At 37.3% G+C, this 21940-nt stretch overlaps 1 protein-coding gene and 1 long non-coding RNA gene across 3 annotated transcripts; both read right to left on the reverse strand.

Annotated features, from left to right (window-relative positions):
* Nucleotides 1–1939: 1939 nt before the first annotated feature.
* Nucleotides 1940–21106, reverse strand: LOC121252037 (citrate synthase, glyoxysomal-like). Of its 2 annotated transcripts, none has more exons than XM_041151490.1 (14): nucleotides 20704–21106; nucleotides 20263–20571; nucleotides 19523–19703; nucleotides 13901–13986; nucleotides 12024–12128; nucleotides 11080–11142; nucleotides 10780–10889; nucleotides 10578–10697; nucleotides 10428–10503; nucleotides 9006–9079; nucleotides 8773–8893; nucleotides 3019–3116; nucleotides 2580–2703; nucleotides 1940–2306 (listed from the first exon to the last, which is right to left on the reverse strand). In XM_041151490.1, exons 2-14 carry the CDS (start codon nucleotides 20515–20517, stop codon nucleotides 2175–2177), a joined length of 1545 nt encoding a protein of 514 aa, XP_041007424.1. In that variant the 5' UTR covers nucleotides 20518–20571; nucleotides 20704–21106; the 3' UTR covers nucleotides 1940–2174. The 2 variants fall into 2 exon arrangements, with proteins under 2 accessions (XP_041007424.1, XP_041007425.1); XM_041151491.1 differs by having other exon boundaries at nucleotides 21001–21105.
* On the reverse strand, nucleotides 14976–16283 carry LOC121252038. The gene is made up of 3 exons (XR_005938171.1): nucleotides 16001–16283; nucleotides 15549–15617; nucleotides 14976–15367 (listed from the first exon to the last, which is right to left on the reverse strand). It is a non-coding gene; the product is annotated as an uncharacterized LOC121252038 (long non-coding RNA).
* Nucleotides 21107–21940: the final 834 nt, after the last annotated feature.

A 21940-nucleotide genomic window follows, 5' to 3' on the forward strand; every position in this document is an offset into this window, starting at 1 on the left:
CACAATAGATAAGATGTTTTTGCAAGATTCTTAGGAATCCAATGAAAACCTGGAGAAAAATAACTCGCAGCAGTTTTGAAGGAGTCTGTATATATGGACATGTTTGGTTCGACATAAAGCATGCTCTGGGAAAATATTTTTTTAATGTACTTAGTTTTGGCAGCAGGGTAATACTGAGTAGAATTAACAAGCTTAGCACAGGGATCATAGGATTTACTAAGAGCAAAAAGGAAACAAGTTTAACAATGGAAATACTACCAAGAGTAGTAAACCTACTAGCAATATCAAAGGGGTGGCCGGGGTAGTAGGCATTTTATGGACATAATTTTGTCTCAGAATTATTCTAGATGAATAATTGTCTCATAATTATTCTAGATGAATAATTGTCTCATAATTATTCTAGATTGTGGACCAGATAACTTGTGCTGCATTTTATGTCCAGAAAAATGTAGAAACTGAGAGAGGGAAACCCCGTCTAGTTATTAATTACAAACCATTGGTCTCATAACAAGAAGAACGCATGCCCTGCTATGATTTCAATATGATGAGTTTTAAACATTTGATTTGTTATGTGTTCAATAATTTTACACTTTTTGTTTCCTTCATTTTTTTCAATTATAATTATAATCACTTGTAAAATTTGTTGGATAGATTTATGATTATTTTTACACTTATCATACTTCTTGTTATAATTTATATGCATCTTAAAATTCATATTTACCATATAAAAAATGTAGTTCAACAGTGAATACGCGCCTTGCACGTAAACTCTGTAAACCATAAAAATACCCATCAGCATTGTTTGGAGCACTTCAATTGCTTTGTTGATGATGAAGTTCCCATATGCATCTTGGCATACTACAAAATCACACAACTGAACAAAAAATATCTTAATTAAATAGAAGACCACAAAGTTTGCAGAGATATAAGAGGAAGTGTAAGGCCTGGTTTGTATTCGCAAGTCATCTCAACTCATTTCAACTCATCTCACTACTATTCATTATTATTCATCAACTTTAACTCACAAATCTCACTACTATTCACAACTCATCTCATTACTATTTACAACCCATCTCAACTCATCTTCGAATCCAAACGATACCTAAGACTTTTAATTGAACCTGAAAACTAAACGATATTTAAGGGAATAATAAAACAATAAAATTAATTAAGTGAATGCCAGGTGGCGTAATAGATTATAAAGATGATACTTCAAAAATACAGCAATGGGCAGACCCTGTACCAATTGGAAAAGGTAAAAGAGTACCAGCTATTGAATCCATAAATAAGAAGAAATAAATCAATGCAACGACTTGCTGAAGAAGCTTCTCATTAATATCATGGTGGTACATCAATATCGGGAACGTAATAGTGCGGCTGATTTTTTTGCTAGAGGGGAGAAATGGGTAAGAGCATGGTTTACAAAGAGAGGCACTCGTTACCCCTTTATCTTAAGGGGATTCTTCATTTCATTTGGATAGATGGGATCTTCCATCCTTCCATAAATAGGCTTGTTTAGTGAGCATGTGTGTTTTCTTTCTTGTTTGAGAGTAGTTTTATTTTTTGGGTGATCCATGTTGAATTTGTTTTTCTTATGTCTGTTTTATTACCACCGTATTCCTCCGCCGTAAGCGAAGATTTTATAATAACTTGAGTCAGGGTCACGTCGTGAGTAGCTACCGGCTATTTAAAAAAACAAAAAAAAAAACTTCTCTTTAATTTCAAGATAATGAGATGAAAAGAGTTAATTTTAGACAAAAGTTAAAAGTTAAATAAAATATTATTAGAATATTATTATTATTTTAAAATTTGAAAAAGTTGAAATGATTATTATATTTTGTTTAAAAATTTAAAAAAATTGTAATAATGAAATGAAATAAAACCTCCAAACGAGCCTCAGTCTTTCTAAGGTTGAAAACTTATAATTTGATATTTTTTCCCTGCTAAGTCATGTAAATATGTTTTGCAATACATTCAGAGATTGCAAACAACATTCTTATTCTTATTGTTGCTGCAATACACGCTAATCATGACGACCCACAGACCATTCCGCTTCTACTCACTCGTAAGCATATCATCCAGACGAAAGCTGCAGAGACTGACATTTATTTCTCGTATCTAATTATTTTTGAAATCCTGTTTTCGTCGCGTTTGGTATGAATTCCAGAATAAGTCTAAATCCCAGATCCAGCCAACCGCCGTCTTGAGGCATTTGAAATGGAAACCTGACCAAGGCTGTCTGCTTCTGTCAGCATCATCCGTTCTTTGAGCGGCATATAATGCCGCAGCCATTCCCCAGTATAAACCTGAATTATCACAAAGATCAAGAAAATGAGGAAACAGCAAAAGAATATCAAGAAATATAATGAAATGTTTAAACCTGCGTTCTCCAAGCAACTAACAAAAACAGATTGGAAAGTTTAAAAAAAAAAAAAAAAATCAAATCGACAACTTTAGAAAGATGTATGGCAAGGTAAGATACTCTCATTTTGTTAAGAGGATCAGAAGTCATCACATCATCACAGAAAGAGATAAAAGAAGAAAATTCAAGGGGTAAAATATTTAAGACAGGTATTAACCTGTTGGGGTCTCATTATCTTTGTATCAGTATCATCCAGGGACTCTCTCCAGTGTGCCAAATACCCAGCCATTCTTGGGATTGCAAATAAAACAGGGAAGAACTCCGTAGGAAATCCCATTGCCCTGATGAGTGAGAATTTAATACATATGTACTGGTTATGTGCTCAGGAAAATCGAAGATATTGTATAATGATGAGAGAAGTGAAAACTGTTACTCATCCCAAACTGATTGGAAGACGTGAATTTTATCATTTAGTTATAATCTAACATTCTCCTCACTTGTAGGTTGTCACATAATGGAGTTAGGGTTTGAAATCTAGACTTCTACTCTGATATCAAATTAAATCATCACTTGTTCTAAAAATTTATATTAATGGGCAAGAGGTGTGTTGAATCATTTAATTATCTTCTAACAGTAACAAAGATATTTTATTGTACCTATATATTAACCCCGAGTAGAAATCAACATTTGGATATAGCTTCCTCTTAACAAAATACTCATCAGATAGTGCAGCCTTCTCCAGAGCAACAGCAACCTACAAACAGCATACAGATAAAGATACGTTCACATCATCTTATTCAAGAAATCCTCATGCTGTGGTATGCATCCAATTCAAAACTGTACCAAATAATATCAAGTGTGAACTGGGCCAGAACGGAATCTTACCATGCCTAGAATCAATTAAGTGCATGCTTCTACAGAGATTTACCTCATGTAACTTGATGAGTGTTTGCACAACTTTTTTTTGTTGACAAGTAAATGATTATATTAATAAGAATAGGCATAACTCAAGTACACAAGGGAGTATACAAGAGATAATGCCTATTTAGGAAGAAGAAATGGAAACAAGAAATCATGACAATTCGAGGCCATTGAAATCTACAGCTTTGGCCCATAAAAACAAAGTTCTAACAAAGAGTAATCTAATCTCCTCCAATGAACGCTCTGTCTTCGAACGTCCGGTCATTTCGTTCCTACCAAATGCACCAAAGAATATCTATTGGAATCATCTTCCACACAGCTGAGTTTCTGGAATACTGCCAAGGTTCGTCCAACATCCAGGAGTTTGACCACTGTAGCAAGCATAACCCAGGCTAGCTCTACCCTTGTGAATACATCTTCCCATCATGCTCTAGCAACCTCACAGTGTAGTATAAGATGGTCCAAAGTTTCACCACTTTTTTTGCACATATAGCATCAGTCCACTACAATCACCCTGCGTTTCCGTAGATTATCCATCGTCAAAATCTTTCCCAGAGATGCTGTCCAAGCAAAACATGCCGCCCTAGGAGGCACCTTATTTCTCCAAATCTCTCTCCATGGACAGTGATTATTCTGCGGTTGTGCGAGGAACTTGTAGAAAGAACGATCTGAAAATATACCTTTTCTGGCAGCTACCCACCACATAGTGTCAACTCCTTAAGTACTCGATCTCATGGAATGCAAGAGTCCAAAAAAATCTGCGAAGCTGCTAACTTTGCAATCTTGGGCCACCCTAATGAAACTCACATTCCATTGGACTAAGTCACAGGCCATCTCCATGAGGTTCACCACTGAAGCTTCTTTCACACGTGCAAGCCTGAACACTGTAGGGAATGAGTCCTTAAGGGCGCTAACTCCACACCATATGTCATGGCAAAATTTTGTTCTTGAGCCATCTCCTACCACAGTTCTAGTATGGCAAACAAACACGCCCCACCCTCGTCTAATGTGCTTCCATATTCCCCCCCCCCCCCCCCCCCCCCCCCCCCCCCCCCCCCCCCCCCCCCCCCCCCCCGCCCCCCCCCCCCGGTTCCATACTTGAAATCAATCACTGACTTCCACAAACCTTCCATACTTGTGCCTAAATCTGGTTTTGTTCTACTTCACAAAATATTAAGGTGTCATCTACAAATAACTGAGAAATGTTAAGAGTACCTCGATTTATATCACCAACTGAAAATCCAACTAAAAACCACTGTTATCCATAGCTGAAATCATTCTGCTAAACGCCTCCATGACTATGACAAAGAGTAGTGGGGATAGAGGATTCCCTTGCCTTAGTCCTCAAGAGCTGTTAAAAAAGCCAACTAGGCTACCATTCACCAAAACTGAGAACCTCACCATCGATATGCACCACCCACAATCCATGAGCACCACCTCTCTCCAAAACCACCCCTCCAAAGCAAGTACAACAAGAAATCCCAGTTAACGTGGTCGTAGGCCTTCCCCATATCCAACTTGCATAAGAGACTCAGATTGCCAGATTTTTAATCTACTATCTAGACATTCATTGGCGATGAGTAATGAGTCCAATATTTGTCTTCCCTGCATGAATGTGTTTTGGGGTTTTGTAATGATTCACCCCAAAACTTCTCCTAGACTATTTGCAAGCACCTTGGAGATAATCTTATGCACCCCATTCACAAGGCTAATGGGCCAATAATCCTTAACCTACGATGCCCTAGTCTTCTTGGGAATAAGTGCAATAAAAGTAGCATTGAGACTTTTCTCAAATTTCCCAACCGAAAAAAAATTCTTGGAATACCTTCATTAAGTCCTTCACCACTTCCCAACAAGATTGGAAGAAACCCATAGAAAGTCCGTCTAGACCAGGTGCTTTGTCTTTGACCATCTGCCTCACCACTTCATGAACTACAATCTCCTCAAACAACCTCTCCAGCCAAGAGACATTCTGCTTCTCAATGGACTCAAAAGCTCGCCCATCAATCTTCAACCTCCATCCCGTTGGCTCAAAAAGCATCTATTGAAAAAAACCAGCGACATGTTCTTGAATCACAAGAATCTCTATGCAAGCAACTCTGTCAATATTCATCATCTCAATGACATTAATTCTCCTATGGGAGTTGGTCACTCTATGAAAAATCTTCATGCTTCGATCACCCTCTTTCAACCACAAAAATCTTGCTCTTTCAACCACAAAACTCAAGATTTTTGCCGCCACGAGATCTCCTCCAATAGGGTAACCCTCTCTAGTTCTGAAACTAGTTCTATCCTCCGAGAAAGTTCCTCCAAAGAAAGGGCCCGTCCCTCTTGTGCCCTCTCTACCTCATGAAGCTCCTCCAATAGTGACTTCTTGCAGTTGCATGTATCTCCAAAAGATTGCACATTCCAAAACTTTAAATCTTTCTTTAAAGCTTAATTTGCCTATAAAAATGAAGCTAGGGGTGCCTTGGATCTAATAGGAGGACCACCATTGCCTGACTCGTTCCACAAACCTTTAATTTTTAGCCACATATTCTTGAACTTAAGGTATCTCCGTCCTCCTTGAATACCCCCACAATCCAACAAGATGGGGAAATGATCGGAACATAGGCGACGTAGTCTTTTCTAATATAAATCCAGATAATGAGTTTCTCACTCCGAGGAAACTAAGAATCTGTCCAATCAAGACCACGTTTGGTTATTAGACCATGTGAATGCACCACCCATGAGAGGAATGTCCACGTACACCAAGTCAAAAATACACTCTGCGAAACTCATCATTGCTGGCCGCAACCTGCCTTCTCCCTATCTTTCACTTGGGAATCTTATAACATAAAGTCTCCTCCTATACACCAAGGTAGATCGCACGAGCTATGCAACCCGGCTAACTCCTCCCATAGAATGTTTCTACTGCTGTAAAAAATCAGCCCACAAATTCCAGCAAAAGCCCACCTAAAATTATCCTCCACATTCTGAAAAGAACAAGCCACTGTATACTCCCCAATATACTCATCCATTTTATCCACCACCCTTCTATCCCACAGTACTCCACCTGAGGCCCCAACCAATGCAAGAAAAACCAAGTCGACATATGAATAGCTCCACAATATTCTAACGGTACTTGAAATAATTTTCATCTTAGTTTCCTGCAAGCACACAATGTCCGCCTTCCACTCACGGAGCAAATTTTTTACCCGCAGTTGCTTATTAACCTCATTAAGCCCTTAGACATTCCAGGATATAATCTTGAGCTTCATCAAGAAAATGCCAACCCCCTCCCTTTGGATCTTTCTCTGCTTGAGCTACCCTCATAATTGATAAACCAAGTTAGTCTCTTTCGCTCCCTCTATTTTTTAGAACTAGATTTCTTGAGCTAAGCATTTCCTACTTCAATGGCAGGAAGCAAATCCATGAACTGTTCTTCAAAACCACACTGAATCCTCACACAATGTTGGATTTCCTGTACCTTATGAATAACCCAGTCAAGAGGCAGTAGGCTAACACAGTAGCAGACTTCAGAGGTATAGGCTCCCCATCCATCTCAACCCCTTCCCTGGTTGCCCACTACGATTCCATCAGCATCCCTGTCTCCTCCTCGGCAAAGGGAGGCCTATATTCCCACTTAGGAATGTCACTCATAGGAACTAGCATCAGTAAAAGCCCTTCCCTGACATCCCCATCACCCACCGCCCCAGTACATATCTCCACATCCCCTATCTAAAAAGCCTTTGTCGGAGGAGGGTACCACCGAAAATTCCACATCCCCGTCATCTCTGCTTCCCATCATCCTTTTATGTCCATATTGTGCCGAAAAATGCCGACTGACAGTGGAGGATGTTGGCAGTCCATGTCTAATACTGATTCTGTCACTGTCGTCGGCTCCACCACTACTATATCCTCCATCTTGGCTGCCATCGATGGTACTCGACTTGCCGCAAGACTACCAGGACCACCTCCGACAACATTGGCTAGTTGCCCCTGGTCGAGGGCCCCTGCATCACAGACTTCACGGATCTTACAAGTCTATCAGGGACGGCCTTTCTCATTCCTTTGTCTTGGCCCACAGGCTGAGGCCCATTGAATCGGCTTGGATCCATCTTAGCCTTCCCTTTGTCTTGGCTCTCAGACTAAGCCCATTGGAGAGGCCCACACCTCTTTGATTCATGCTTAATGGCCCGTTTACCACATTAAAGCCTAGACCAACTTTAGACTTCTCTTTACCAGGTCCACAATCCAAACAGCCCAAGCCCAACTCCTGTTTCTCCTCAACGCATAGTATAGGACTATCCATCCTCTCTTGCAATGCGCCCAACTGCTTTTTCATGTCCAACAAAGTAATATACACGCCATCCTCTGTCAGGCCGACAAGACACCTGCCACCACCACCTTACCTCTAAGCACCTACTATACCAGCAGCACAACCAACCCTCCCTGGACCATATCAATAGTCGTGGCCTACACCAATGGCTCCTCTTAGACTAGCTTACATGTCAGACCATCCTCCCGGCCTGATTTGTTCACGGAGTTGCACCAGTGCCTTCGGCTATTGAAGGACCTCCTTGTACGAATGTGTTTGTGGTTGGTTCACTGACACTATCGGCACCTGAAATGCCCCTCCTCTGTTGCAGCCCACATGTCCACCCTCTCTTCCAGCCTCCCTCAGTGCATCCACCAACTTCCTCCATCCCTTAACGCCCCTCTCCTTCGGAATGAAGATGAAGTTCTGTCTGCCACCTCCTCCATACTCCACTAAGCATTAGAGCATCTCTGAGCGATAAAGCCTCTATCTCCCTCCCGTGAAGTATCATAAAAATCTTTTCTTTCATCCTTCAAACATTCTTCCAATGCTTTGGCAAACAATAGCACGGTGAACATCCCCAAACTCATTTCTTTCACGACTCTCCAGCTCCTCTCAATAATGTGCAAATAACTTCCATCCCTCATTAATACGAAGGCTTTTGATTCAACAACTAACTGTTTCGGAAATCCCATATTCCACTCCGAAGTAACAGGAAACTCGCCGTTAAACACCCCCAGCCACCATTGAACTTTTGAGTGTACGGAGAGAAAACTATTGAGTGTAGTAAGCCATACTCAAAACTTACTAGAAGAAGTTCTAATGTTCCTAAAAATGGCATAATCAGCCAGTTTCCAAGCTACGTCTTGCACCTTTTGCATAATCAGCCAGTTTGTACAACTTATGCCATCATGATAATGCCTTATATAGTCTAGACCGTAACTTTGTTCCATTAATTTATGAAACAGGTTTATCTTTTATATTTCAGTTCTCATACATTGAGTCAACTACTTGTGATTAACTATGAAGTGAGAAATGTGCCAGTGCTCGTAACCTATGGATCATCTTTAACATCAGAAATGTGGTAGCTCATAATAACAGATTGAGCATGACGAATAATAGAGAATACTTCCTCTGCAACATGTTCTGTCCCAAAAAGAAGTACAACATAGAGTAGGGGAAAAAACACCTCAATTAGAGGATCCCGTCCAACAATAGAGAATACTTCCTCTGCAAGTTTCTTTATCACTTTTGCTCTTGGATCATAGTTTTTGTATACACGATGCCCAAAACCTGACATCTTGCGCTTCCTGGAGAAATGAAATGGTTTGATTTAGCAAATAAATAAACAAATGCCACATTCAATGCAAGGACGTTGTTATCACTTTTAACTACCATAAACAATGGATTTCACAATAATACCTATTTTTCACACCCTCAATGAACTCTGGAATGTTTTCAATGGTTCCAATCTCGCTTAGCATCTTAAGCACAGCCTATAATGAACAAGATAACAAGAACAGCTTACCTACTAATGACACAAAACATAAGAAAAATTTTATTGCAAGCTAGAGGCTAGACCCACCGGACACGCCGCTGACAACCTACCATGTCAGAGGTGTGTAGGGTGTGCCTGAAATGGGGGCTTCAAGATGCAGGGCTCAAAACAAAATATAGAACACTTCAAGGAAAAAGATTGAATTAAAATATCCTAGGTTAGAAAGTCCATCAATTTGTCAAAGCACGATCTCTTGCAAATTGAATTACAGAGCAGCAACTTAGCATTTAATCATGAATCAAATCTGAACAGATTGTTTATTAGCATACCCAAGAACCCTAGATAGGGAAAATCTTGAAAAACCATGCTGAGTTTCATCAATATCTGGTACAAGGGGTTGCTGTGATTTTCTAAAAGTCAAACTTTCATCATTTAGGGCATGAGCATATACAAACATCTATCAAACCATGATTTCCTGCATATTGTTATATTTCAATTTAGTTACTGTCATATGATACTCAGCACCAAAGAGACCAGAAAAGAGAATCTTTGAACCAGATTGCATACCCAAAACATGAAATGCATGATCCTCTAAAGGTTTGTAAAAAATCTCACCTAAGTTTGGAAAGGGTTACTGTTAACAACGCCCAATTGGCCCTATAGTTACATGCATAATTTATTATGTTCAAGCCTCTCAAACCATCATAAATATGTTCATTGAATCAAAAGCCTAAGGTTCAAAAGTATGTTCCATGTCATAGGTGGTCAAAATCCCAAAACCGCACATAGCATGACACTTAAATAATAGAAATCTATGACACAGATTCTGTCAAAGTCTCTGACAGCAACATATTTGCCTTAGACAATGAGTTCTAAACCCAAATACGAACCATTGCACACGCAAAAACAAATGAATGATGTTTAGATAGAAATTGACATGATTTTGATTATCCAGGTGCTTATTAACATGACTGTAATTGTTTACATAAGGCTAGAGGTAAATAATTGTGATCATACCCTTCTTGCTATTTGTGCAAACAAAAAAAGTGCTCTTTTTACAAAACTATATTATATGCACATGCTTCAATGATATACGATGTATAGACTATTTATTGATAGAGCCCATGTTACATGCACCCTCTTATTATAAAGTTGATGAATGCAATGGACTGAATTTGTATGTTTCTGCTTGCCATGAGATATAAATAGAATCACTATATATTAAATGAACGAAGATGAGGAACAAATAGGAAATGACTGCATTTCTAACCCTAGAGAGAGGAGGCGTCACATGGTACCACCTTTCAAGCATGGAAAAAGACAATAAACTGGTGCTATAAGTATACCTCATTAGCCCCACCATGAAGAGGACCATACAGTGCTCCAACAGCCCCAGCAACAGAAGTGTATACATCAACTCCACTGCAGAGATAGAATCAGGTATGTGACATTAGTGTCAAGAGCTGATTTATTTTGGTCGGGTGCCAGATGCCTACCTTGATGCTAAATGTCGAGCTGCAGCCGTGGAGCAATTCATTTCATGCTCTGCATGCAGTATGAAGAGAATATCTAGAACTCGAGCAAGTCGAGTGTTGGGCTTATACGACCTATTGCCTCTGCAAGTTCGCAAGAAGAAATTATTAATCAGGTTAAAAAAGACAAAAATCCATATCATTTAGAGCAAAAGATGATACGTACAATGAGTCTAGCATGTACAAAACATTCTCTGCATAAGAAAGGTTGCTAGAAGGGAGAACTGGAGGCCTTCCTGCCATCCTCAAATAAGCTGCTGCTGCAATGGTTGGTGCCTGCAAAACAAAATTAGTTCCAAGATACCAGATAAGTTCACTGCAAGAATATAACAGCTGGTCTACTAACAAATTTTCAATTAGACAGGCTTATTTAAGTTGCAAAAACCAAGCATGTCAGAACTGACAACTGTTGATCCACTTTAGCAAGGAATAGAGCCAAAACAATATTGTAAATGAATATGCATACCTTCCCAAGAACACGTGCTATTTGTTTGTCTCTCACTTGTTTTGACCGGTAAAGATCTTGACCCTTTGTCAACAAAAATATTCATGAGAAATGTCAACATGTTCATTCATAACAAGGTCAATTAGAAAGGAAACTAAGAGATCAATACGTATTTAAATGCGGGTCCCACAAGTAACAAAAGGCTATCATTTCTGTTTTCTTTCTTTCTTTCTGTCTTTTTGGTCCAAGCAAAATGTCAATTAAATAAAATAAAAGGACTATTGTATTATAGCAAATGCTGCAGTAACATTTTCCATATCAACAAGCATAAGAGGATGCAACTTATTTACATTCTGATTGATAACACTCTTCACAAACAAAGTATAATTAGACATTTGCATCTGTCAATACTAGGTGCTTTCTACTTAGTTTGAACTTGAAACTTGAAAGAACTAAATCGATCAGTCAGTTTGTTTGCCACTAAAACAGAAACAAATTGACCCTGAAGCTAGGAATAAAATTCCACTCCATTCAATCATCAAGATAGATTTGATGGTAGATAATCTTAAGATGTGGAAGTACAGGAAAGTGCATGACAATTAAATTTAATAAAAAAGTCGGGGAAAGCTGACACATTAATATAGTAACGATAACAGATTAAATTGGAGACAGATTATCTCTTTCAAGAATAAAATGGGTGGAGCTCACATCTTTTACTGATCACAAAATGAAGCTAAACTCGCAGGAAACAGAGATAATAATTGCAGAAATTCCTTCAATTTTTGTGAACAAAAATGGGATGGGGTGTGGAAGAACTTCTACAAGCTTTCACTTCAGAAAACATCAATTAATTCAAACACAGATAGACAATGTGCAGCAACACATGATACCTATATGATACTGATGTCTACACAAGGAAAAATAACATGACATTCAATACATCAAACTCAAATGATCAAACTCACTCTAAGAGCGGGATTTGCATCAGGGTGAAAGACAGAAAGAGCACTCATTGCACTGACAAGTACACCCATTGGGTGAGCATCATGAGGCATTTCCTGTATAATGTCCTATAAAAAATAAAAATAAAATAAGATACCCTCTCTTAAAAATGAAACATGCTATTTTACTTAAAAGGAAAAGTCTTTGTTCTGCAAGCATTGTCTTTTTTATAAGTAAAAGAAATTTTATTAATACAAAAATAGGCATAGCCCATGTACACAGATAGCATACAAGAGGTTGCACCTAATTAAGAACTAGAGATAGATACAAGGAATTCATGGAAAGTAGGATCGTTAAAATCTATAGCAATAGCCCACATAAATCAAGTATTAAGCAAAAGATTTTAAGATCTTCCAGAGAGCGCTTCCGATCCTCGAGGTTCCAGTCATTCCTTTCCCTCCAAATACACCACAAAAGACATGTAGGTGTCATCTTCCACAGCGCTGTAATTGAGGAATAACCTTCTGACCTCTCCAACTAGCTTAAAGATCAACCATCTTCCCAGGCATAACCCATGATATTCCAACTTTGCTGAAAAATCATTTCATAAGGCCTTGGCAATCTCACAAATTCACAATGGAGGACTAACTGATCCACAGTTTCAACACTCTTTTTGCACATACAGCACCAATCAATAACAATAATCCTGTGTTTCCTTGAAAGCAATGTTTCATCATGCTAAAGATAATACTCGATCTATCCATTCTATTACAAAAACTCTTACTAGTTAAATAATTTGATGTCCTAACCTTCATTACAAATTTAAGTCATTTAGACTAGCTAGCACATATAATTTTGAGTAGCTAGCACAAATGGTTTCACGAATATGTGTTAGAATTTGCAATCTTTTCTTTGAAATCCCCAAGTCATATACCTTATAAGTTTTTTTATATATTTATTTTATGTTGCATGCTTATGCTATATATATTATAAAAATGCGAAGTTATGAAAATGTTATGATGCATGAAAGAATAAAAGGAAAGGACAAAATGAAAAAAAAATATAATTGCATGATCCATCTAAAACATTGTGTTCATATGATCGATGCATGATGGTACCAGAGCTAAAACATGGAGGCACCTATTAATATATTGCATGTGCAGGACGTCATTTATTGAGTGTTGTCCATACCACAGGTATGGAGCCAGAACTCTTTTAACTGCCAAACATTACACACAGCACATAAATCTGTGTAGGCCAATTAATTAATAAAATGGAAAGTGATGTTTATAATGTGTGCAATGGTTTTATTCAGATTTTATTATGTTTTCCAAAGATAAAAGATGTTTATAATGTTATTTACCATTTTGACTTACTTTTGTTTTTCTGTATTAACTACCCAGAATTAAGGACAGTCCTACAGGCCATAAAAACTGGACTCAACTTTTTTTTTTGGACAGTTTATTGTTTAACTTTCTCGATAGAACCTGTTTTGTTTGGTTTTAAAGAACTTTGGATCTTGCATTATGACAGGAATGGTATGTAGCATTCAATCAATCAGGAAGGAAGTATGACACGGGTGAAACCATACAAGGTGAGAGGTACCATTTAAGTACCAAGACTAGTCATTCCAGGGAGAAAAGAAGGGGGAGGGGGGTTATGGGGGGCTCATCTTTCATATTTACATGAATCATACCATACGAATACTTTGAAAAATAGATTTGAAGTGCTGGTAAAACTCTGTCGTAGTGCCACAAGTAACATATCTTTTGAATTTTCATGAATTGTACCAAAAGAGTACTTTGACAAAGAGATGTTGGAAGCACTAGTAAAACTTTATAGTAGTGCCACAAGTAACAAATGCAATGCCAAAATAAAAATCCAGAGAACAGAGGCACACCAAAATTCCTTGCGGTACTGCTGAATGCTGAGAAATAGCAAACTCCCAGTCTGCAAGTTGACTTTCAGAAGGCAAATTTCCATACACTTAATGAAGGAAGCAAATTAATTCAGATTCAGAAGATGAATTAATGAAGTAACTCTGAAGATAAATTAATAAAAATTCTCAAAAAGAAAACTGGACATAGCATGCAAGTAAAGTAAGCACACAATAAGATGACCATTCAAAAATTGAAGTAACCAACACAGTTTTGTGATAAATAAGGATTTTCATTGGAAACCCAGGTATAATTAATCACTATTATATTCATTTCTTTTGGCATACACTGAATATCACATTTATAGTCATAGAATGACATACCTTTATTTGGACAATGAAAGCTTATACCAATTGTTAATGGTTATAGAGGCAGTTTTGAGAGAGAGAAGTTGAAATTAATGTTTTAGTAATCCAATTTGATTGCTGTAATACTTTTTTACTTTTAAAGTATTTGAGTTTCAAATTTTAAATGACCATTGCGTAAAAATAATTCATAAGTTATATTGTATGTGAATAATAAATAGATAATATTAATAGCAATTCCTTTCCAACCTAGAAATCATAAGCTCATAGTTGGTTTTAAATTAGATATTTTATCTTCTTTTTTTTTTTATAAGTAATAATTTATTCAAATTAATAGGCATAAGCCCAAGTACACAGGACGTATACAAAGGAAACACCTACTACTTCCAAAAACAAAAAGAAACTGACACCAGAAAAACTAAAACAGAAGCTGGAAATTATCCACCATTACAAAAGCTTTAGCCCAAGAACTCAATGTACTCAAGAAAAAATCTCTAAGATCTCCCAAAGAGCGTTCTTTATCTTCGAAGCATCTTCCAAGCCAAATGCACCACATAAGACAAGGAGGAATCATCTTCCAAACCCTCGCCACCTTCTTGCAGCCCTTCAAACCCTTCCACCCTACCAATAAATCCACCACTTCTCTAGGCATAACATGTTAATTATGACAGTTTATCTTAATCAAGGAAATGGTAACTTCTGATTGACATGTTAGTGCACTTGAAGCATATTAAAGTAGACCACAGTAATTTGATATTCTAAATAACGTACCAGTAGAATACTAAATGTTCCATCTATTTGACTACTAATTATGACAAACTTATCAGGTCAGAGATTGTCAAAAAAAAAAGATGCCACAAATTCTGCCTTGTGCCACAAACCTCAGGGAAGCGTAAAAAAACCAAGTTTTCTTCTTCAGTTCCAACCCAACCCTTTACTGTCTCAACCAGAGAAAAGACCCCAGCTGTGCCGCCTGCTTCTCCGCTCTTTTCTTTAAGTTTATTGCCTTACACTTGGGAAGAAACTCTCTAAGAACTATAGCAACATTCAGGTAAGACAAAATCAAGTAAAAAAAAGTGTGCTTCTCCTTCTCTGTTTAAGTGCTGGGCTCACCCTTCAGGTCTACTGGGTGGGATGAGACACAAAATTCTCATCTCATCTCATCATTACACCTTTTTCAAATCTCCATACAAAATATAATAAACAATTCAACTTTTTCAAATCCCAACACAATAATAATATTAAAATATAATATTTTAAATTTTCAAACAAAACACAAAATTCTCATCTCACCCCCTAAACCTACCTAATTGTTGGCTGTCCAAGAAATTGAGAACAAGCCATAGCTCCATCCATTTCACCTGTTGCAGCAACCCTATCACCAAGAACTTCAAAATGAGAAGATTTCTTCTTGCTGCCAGCATAGCCCCCCCCCCCCCCCCCCCCCCGAGTAGAGTACACTAGATCATAGAACTCTGAAAAGCATAAACTTCCAATCTAGGACATCTCTAAAGAATGTAACATTCCATGGGTAATTCCATTGGATAGAACTACTAGGTCTGCAATAAAGGATTCTTTCAATCTTGATATACCATAGAATTCTGGATAAATTTCCTTGAGTGCCCTATCATCACACCATACGTCATGCCAAAATTTGATTTTGGATCCATCACACACCTCAAAGTGGGTATTTGTAAAATATGTATCCCATTCTCTTCTTGTGTGCTTCCAAAGCCCCACCCAATATGGCCCACTCACCTCATTCAAACGCCATCCTCTCCATGCTTCACCATGCACCTAGTTATGTCCATTCCTTCTTTGACTGGGTTCCACCTGTGGCCATGGGTTGGAATTGTGATCATTAAGATCACTAACTCCTACACATGGGGCATGCATGCTGGCCATAGATTGATTATAGTATTTGTATCATTGTATGTATGTGCATGATAAAGTTTAAATTAAGCATGTCCTTTCATATATGAAATTCTATTTTGTTATGATATTTACAGCTGTAGTTGCTTACTGAGTATTCAACTGGTATTTGTTTTTTATGTGTTAACCATCCCAGATGATAAAGAATGCAATGACGACTCTGCAAACCAGGCTTAGCTCATGGAGACAAGACTCAAACATAGTTTTATTGTGCTACTATTAGAAACATCAGCTATGTTTCTGGTAATGATTAACGATTTGAATATGAAAACACCCAAAGTTATGGTTTTTTAACAAGTGCCACGTTATGACTTTTAATAATGAAGTTTGAATTATTTTAATGTTTATGGAATAATATTCTTTTTGATCGTATAAGAAAGAGAAGGAGTTAAAATCACTATTAGGCCACGTTTGAATTGCAAGATGGTCTCATCTCATCTCATCTCATACTATCTCAACATCCAAACACCAGAAACACAAATACTTTTTCAATTTCAAATCTTCAATTTTTTTATCTAATCATTACCTAGTCATTACAATTTTTTCAAACTTCTAAACAAAATACAAAAAATAATTCAAGTTTTTCAAATCTCAAAATAAAAATAATATTAAGAAATTATATTCTAACAATATTTTAACTTTATAATATTTTTATTCAATTTTTTCTCTCATTTCCCAAAACCAGATTAAACATCTTAACTCAAACTATTTTACTATTATTCATAAATTTATCACCTCATCTCAACATCCAAATGAGGCCTTAGAGTCATGGCCCATGGACACCTGCAGAGGCCCACAAGAAACCATCTTCTACATTTCTAAAAGAATAGGTTATCGCAAAATCTCCCACACACTCTGCCAACTTCTCCACTATCTTTTTTTTTTATAAATAATAAAAGATTTTATTCCTAAGAAATAGGCATAAGCCCAAATACACAGTACGTATACAAAAGAAATACCTACCACTTTCCAAAAACGAAAGGAAAACTAAAAAACTATCTTATTATCCCACATTAGAAAACCTCCCCCAAATGCTCCTCTAGAGGTTAAAAACACCGATTCCACATGATGAAACTCCCACAAGCTCTGAACAATGCCCCTAGACAGAAATTCAAGCTTAGTTTCCTACAAACATATAATATCAACATCCCATTGACAAAGAACCTTTATGATTCTAAGGTACGTGTCAACCTCATTCAACCCTCTAACAATCAAAAATAATAGATTAGGCTACATATAGAATCAAATGTTGGTCTCCCCTTGGCTTGACTATGACTTGAATCCCCACATCTTACTTCATAATAAAAGATAACCTTGTGTTAGTTATGAGATAAATAGAACTTGAAGCCATTTGGATCTAAATTTTATCTTCACTCGTGTCTCTCATTTCTATACATATGCAAGTTGAGGCTAAGGCTTAAAAGAAGAAAAGAAATATATTATTTCTTTAACTCTAGGATGTGTAAGGCACTTGCAAGTTATTAAAAAAGGTGTGTGGTACACTTTGCAAAAGAAATAGAGTTAAACGAGGGGGAAAAAAAAAAAAAAGGAAAAGCGCTCGAGTCTTGAGTTTGTCAAGACTTCAAAAAGAAAGAAGTTACCTTTTGGAGAAAATTTTCTAAAAGGCTGCAATTTTGTCTTTTGTGTGATATTATATATATATATATATATATATTATAACTAACATATATAATATATGTATACAATATATATATATCCAAGATATATGTATATAACATATATATAATATAAATGGTTGACAAAACAGAAAAGACAATGAATGATTTTGTTTTTTTATAACACACGCGAAGTCACTTTTTCAACTTCTGAAGGTTTTTTTCTTCCCTTTTTCACACAAACCAATCAAGAATCCAAAAAAGCTTATACAAAGATTGTAAAGAAGTGAAATTTTGTTCACTGTATACATGATTGATAGATAGAGTTTCTATGAAATTTTTTTCTCTCTCTCTCTACACTAGGCCTGTTCATCCGGGCCAGATTTTTTCCTGGCCCGGTCCAAACCAGATAACCAGGTACACAGTCCGGGTAAACCTAGTACCCCCTTTTTTTTTTTGGTTGGAATGTTTTGATGTTTCTTTTTTTTTTTTTTTTTTTTGTTCCTTTCTAGCAACTAAATGGACAGAAACTCAAAAGGAAAATGCATATTATGCCCAATGAATCATCCATTTTATGGTTTTTTTTTTTTTACTCTCTTCTCCATGTGGCTTTTTATTGGTGGTCAAGGAACATGTAGGATTTGATTTAAAAAATTAAATAAATAGAGTTTGAATGCTGCATCAACATTTTTTTCATGAAAAAATATTCATAACATGTAGACTTTGATTTAAAATTAAAAAGAGAAAAAAAAAATGGTGCAACCCGGGTTTTTAAAAACCGGTTTCAATCTGGGTTCCGGCCTGATTTTGAAACCCAGATTCCAGTCCGGGTATACCGGGGTTCCCAAGCCAGAACCCAGATGAACAGTACTACTCTAAACACACTAAATGAGAAGAAGAAACTTTGAAAGTTGTCAGAGTCTTTTTTGCAAGCTGAACATAAGCATGAAAAATAAGAATTTCTTTTTTCCATCAAAGGAGGCCACACTTCTAACCTGTGAAATATGAATTAGATAGAAGATCTTTATGGTAAATGAGCATAAGATTCAAAATTTTCAAATCTGAGGTATGCTTTTTTTCTAAAAATTATATTTTGTTTGTGGATTCATGTAAACTTGAGATTTGGATGTTATTGATTCCATCATGCATCTGTGTTGCAAATTGGAGAGTTCCTGAGAGATAGAGAGAGAAAGAGAGAGAGAGAGAGAGAGAAGACAATCAACCCCTTTAGCCAGGTTTCCTTGTGTGATTCTAAACTTCCATATCATTTAGTTTATAAAAGCCTTTTTTCTTTCCCATGCTTTCTCATTAAACCTCCAACTCACTTTTATTACAAAGAAAAAAAAATAACTAGGTCTTAAATGCCCAATGAACTTAAACTAGATTTCATTTTGCTGGAGTTTCCATTTTCTTTCACCATGAAATTAAGGATGCATAATGGATGACCTATGGACTCTGCTGATATACTCATAGATTCTGCAACATTCAGAAACTCAGAACTACAGTACACCTGCTCAATGGCCTTTGCTATACTCCACGATACAATCAACAGTTGATGTTCAATAAATACACATTGGGATGCATATATAGTGATTCCTAAGGAATCTTTTCTACAAAAAAAAAAAAAAAAAAAAAAAAAAAAAAAAAAAAGCCAGTTATGTTATACTAGTATGATCCCTCGCAATGACTGCTTTTGTTATTAGAAACTAGTAAATTTATATAGAGTACTTACTTAAGAGGTAGGCCACATCCAAAAACGTGCTACTTTCAGCCAACTCCTCGATTGGGTAGCCTCTATACCTAAGGATACCCTCTTCGCCATCAATATAACAAATCGACGACCGTACAGGAGCTGTGTTTAGATAACCAGGGTCATACAGTTTGAGCCCCTTTTCATTCTTTCCTGTTCTGATCTGTATATCCAGATTAAAAAATCAGCTCACCTAATGTTAATTCATCAATATAGCAAGAGTACAAATCCAGAAGCCATGTCGAAGAAGCATATACTAATCCGGTAGCCAAAAAAATCTCATCGTATCATCCCAACTTAACATTAGAATCATGAGTAATTTTAGATGAAACTCATGAGTTACATTTGAAAAACAACCCCGATATTCTGATCATACTCTACATTTTCCCAAAAGTTAAGCGACCACAAAAATAGGAACGAACCGAAAAGACAATAAAACTAGAGTACTAAAAATCAAACCCAAATCAGAAAATAAAACCGACGGATGTCCGACGAACTAATTCGTTAAAATTGGTGGAATCACTATCCCTCTGCTTTTTTTATTTATCTTTTCTGATATCTCCCCAGCCACAAGAACAAGACAATTTTAATAAAACAATTAAATGGATAAATAAACAAAAATTCAAATAAAAGCGAAAATCAAAAGACCCAATCAGCGATCAAATCCATTTTTTTCAAAAGAAAAGAGCTTATCTCTAACTACTACATATATGTATATCTACCTTCTTCAAATCAGTGGATTTGACCGTGCCCTCCTCAGAGACCGGAACCTGGTACTTCTTACCGGTCCTCTCGTCGATGATGGTCAGTGATCCTCTGAGGTTACCGGGTGGTGGGACCGTGGTCTGAGCGGAGAGGCAGTGGGGCTCGAGAGCTGGCGCGGCACCGATGGGCTCGGCGGACGCGGTGAGGTGCGCAGTCAGCACGGCCAAGCGGCCCCGCGCCACCACCACCGGTAACTCTGCCCCATTTGACATTCTCTAAATGATTAGCTCTTTTTTCCTCTTTATTTCCTTTTGGGATTGTGAAGACTACAGCAAAAAGAAGAACAGGCAATGAGATAGCAGAATATAAAGAAGAGGTTTTTAATTATATAATTACGAAAGTAAAAATCGTAAGCTTTTTCAAAGCGTTCTCTTAAAGATTCAGCTGATAATATTTACCTCCGACCGACAAAATTTGCTTTTCTAATTTATTTTCTCGGGAAAATATGAGATGTGGGTAGTTTAAGAATGGAAGAATTTTTCAAAGAGTTCATGAGAAAATCTTTTCTTTCGGTTATCCGTAAATCTCTGGGAAAATATGAGTGATTGTTAAAAGATATATAAGTTATTCAACCAATATTCGGATTTATTGACGGTTTGCTACTATAGTTATATCCATTTTTCCTCCTAGGAAGAACGAGAAAGACGAATGAAAGTGAAGTTAGGCAGATAACTTGGAAATGATTCGAAAGGGACCATGAGAAAGAGAGAGATAAGGCGAATTCTCGGGAAGCTAAATCCATAACCGTCTGGGGACAGTGATGGGGTTGGGTAAAGTCAATTCTCGAAGAGCTAAATCCATGAGCAGTGCTACTTCGCCGCGGAGCAGCACCGCTGCAAGTTATGTTAGGGCCCGTCCCGCTTTTGCTCTGCCCTGGTCAATGGGGCAGAGCTTCCCGTCAATCTGATGTGAAGGGCGCGTGACCCCACCCGCATCTAATCTCCATGACTGGGGCGGGGGCAGGGCGGGGCAACCCCGCCTCAATTATCCATAACCTAATACTCATATATATATATATATAAGTATATATAAAAATAAAAAAATAAATAACCCAGGCATGACGTTTCATGCCTGCCTGAATTTTTTTTAAAATACTCATTAGAAAATTACGTCGTTTCCTTTTTGTTTAGAATCCCTCAGGGTCACCCTCCCTCCCACTCTCTCTCTCTCTCTCTCTCTCTCTCTCTCTCTCGGCATCTTGCAAACTCGCTTCGTCGCTCACTCGCCGCCCTGCCGGTGTCTCGCAACTCGCTATGTCGCTCATCGTCACCGTATTCATCTCCGTGACTCCCCGTATTCATTCCATCACCGAGGCCCGAAGGTAAGAAACCCATCATCGACTACAATTTTTTGTTTAATTTATTTTATGGAATGGAGATTGGAGGAAGGATGGGGTTTAATCGGAGATTGAGGATGAGATTTTGTGAATTGTGTGCTATGGAGACTTGATTGTGCATGTGGTTCACTTGATTAGTGTGTTCTATGTTGACTCTGTGTTGAGGGTTTTCGTGTGTGAATTTTTTGTAAATAATTTTGGGGTTTCAAGGATTGAAACTCCTAAATTAATTTAGGGTTTCAATTCACCCTAAATTATATAAGAATAAGAAAGCATTTCTCAGTTTATTAATAATAATA

This window comes from Juglans microcarpa x Juglans regia, chromosome 2S (genome assembly GCF_004785595.1).
Source record: "Juglans microcarpa x Juglans regia isolate MS1-56 chromosome 2S, Jm3101_v1.0, whole genome shotgun sequence".
NCBI lineage: Eukaryota > Viridiplantae > Streptophyta > Magnoliopsida > Fagales > Juglandaceae > Juglans > Juglans microcarpa x Juglans regia.

Coding starts and splice junctions, on each gene's coding strand:
- LOC121252037 (XM_041151490.1), bottom strand. CDS start 20,517: ATGTCAAATGGGGCAGAGTTACCGGTGGTGGTGGCGCGGGGCCGCTTG. Junction 13,987..19,522: donor GGATGTGGCCTACCTCTTAA/GTAAGTACTCTA, acceptor TCCTTCATTAAG/TGTATGGAAATTTGCCTTCT. Junction 10,890..11,079: donor TAGCACGTGTTCTTGGGAAG/GTATGCATATTC, acceptor TTTGTTTTGCAG/GCACCAACCATTGCAGCAGC.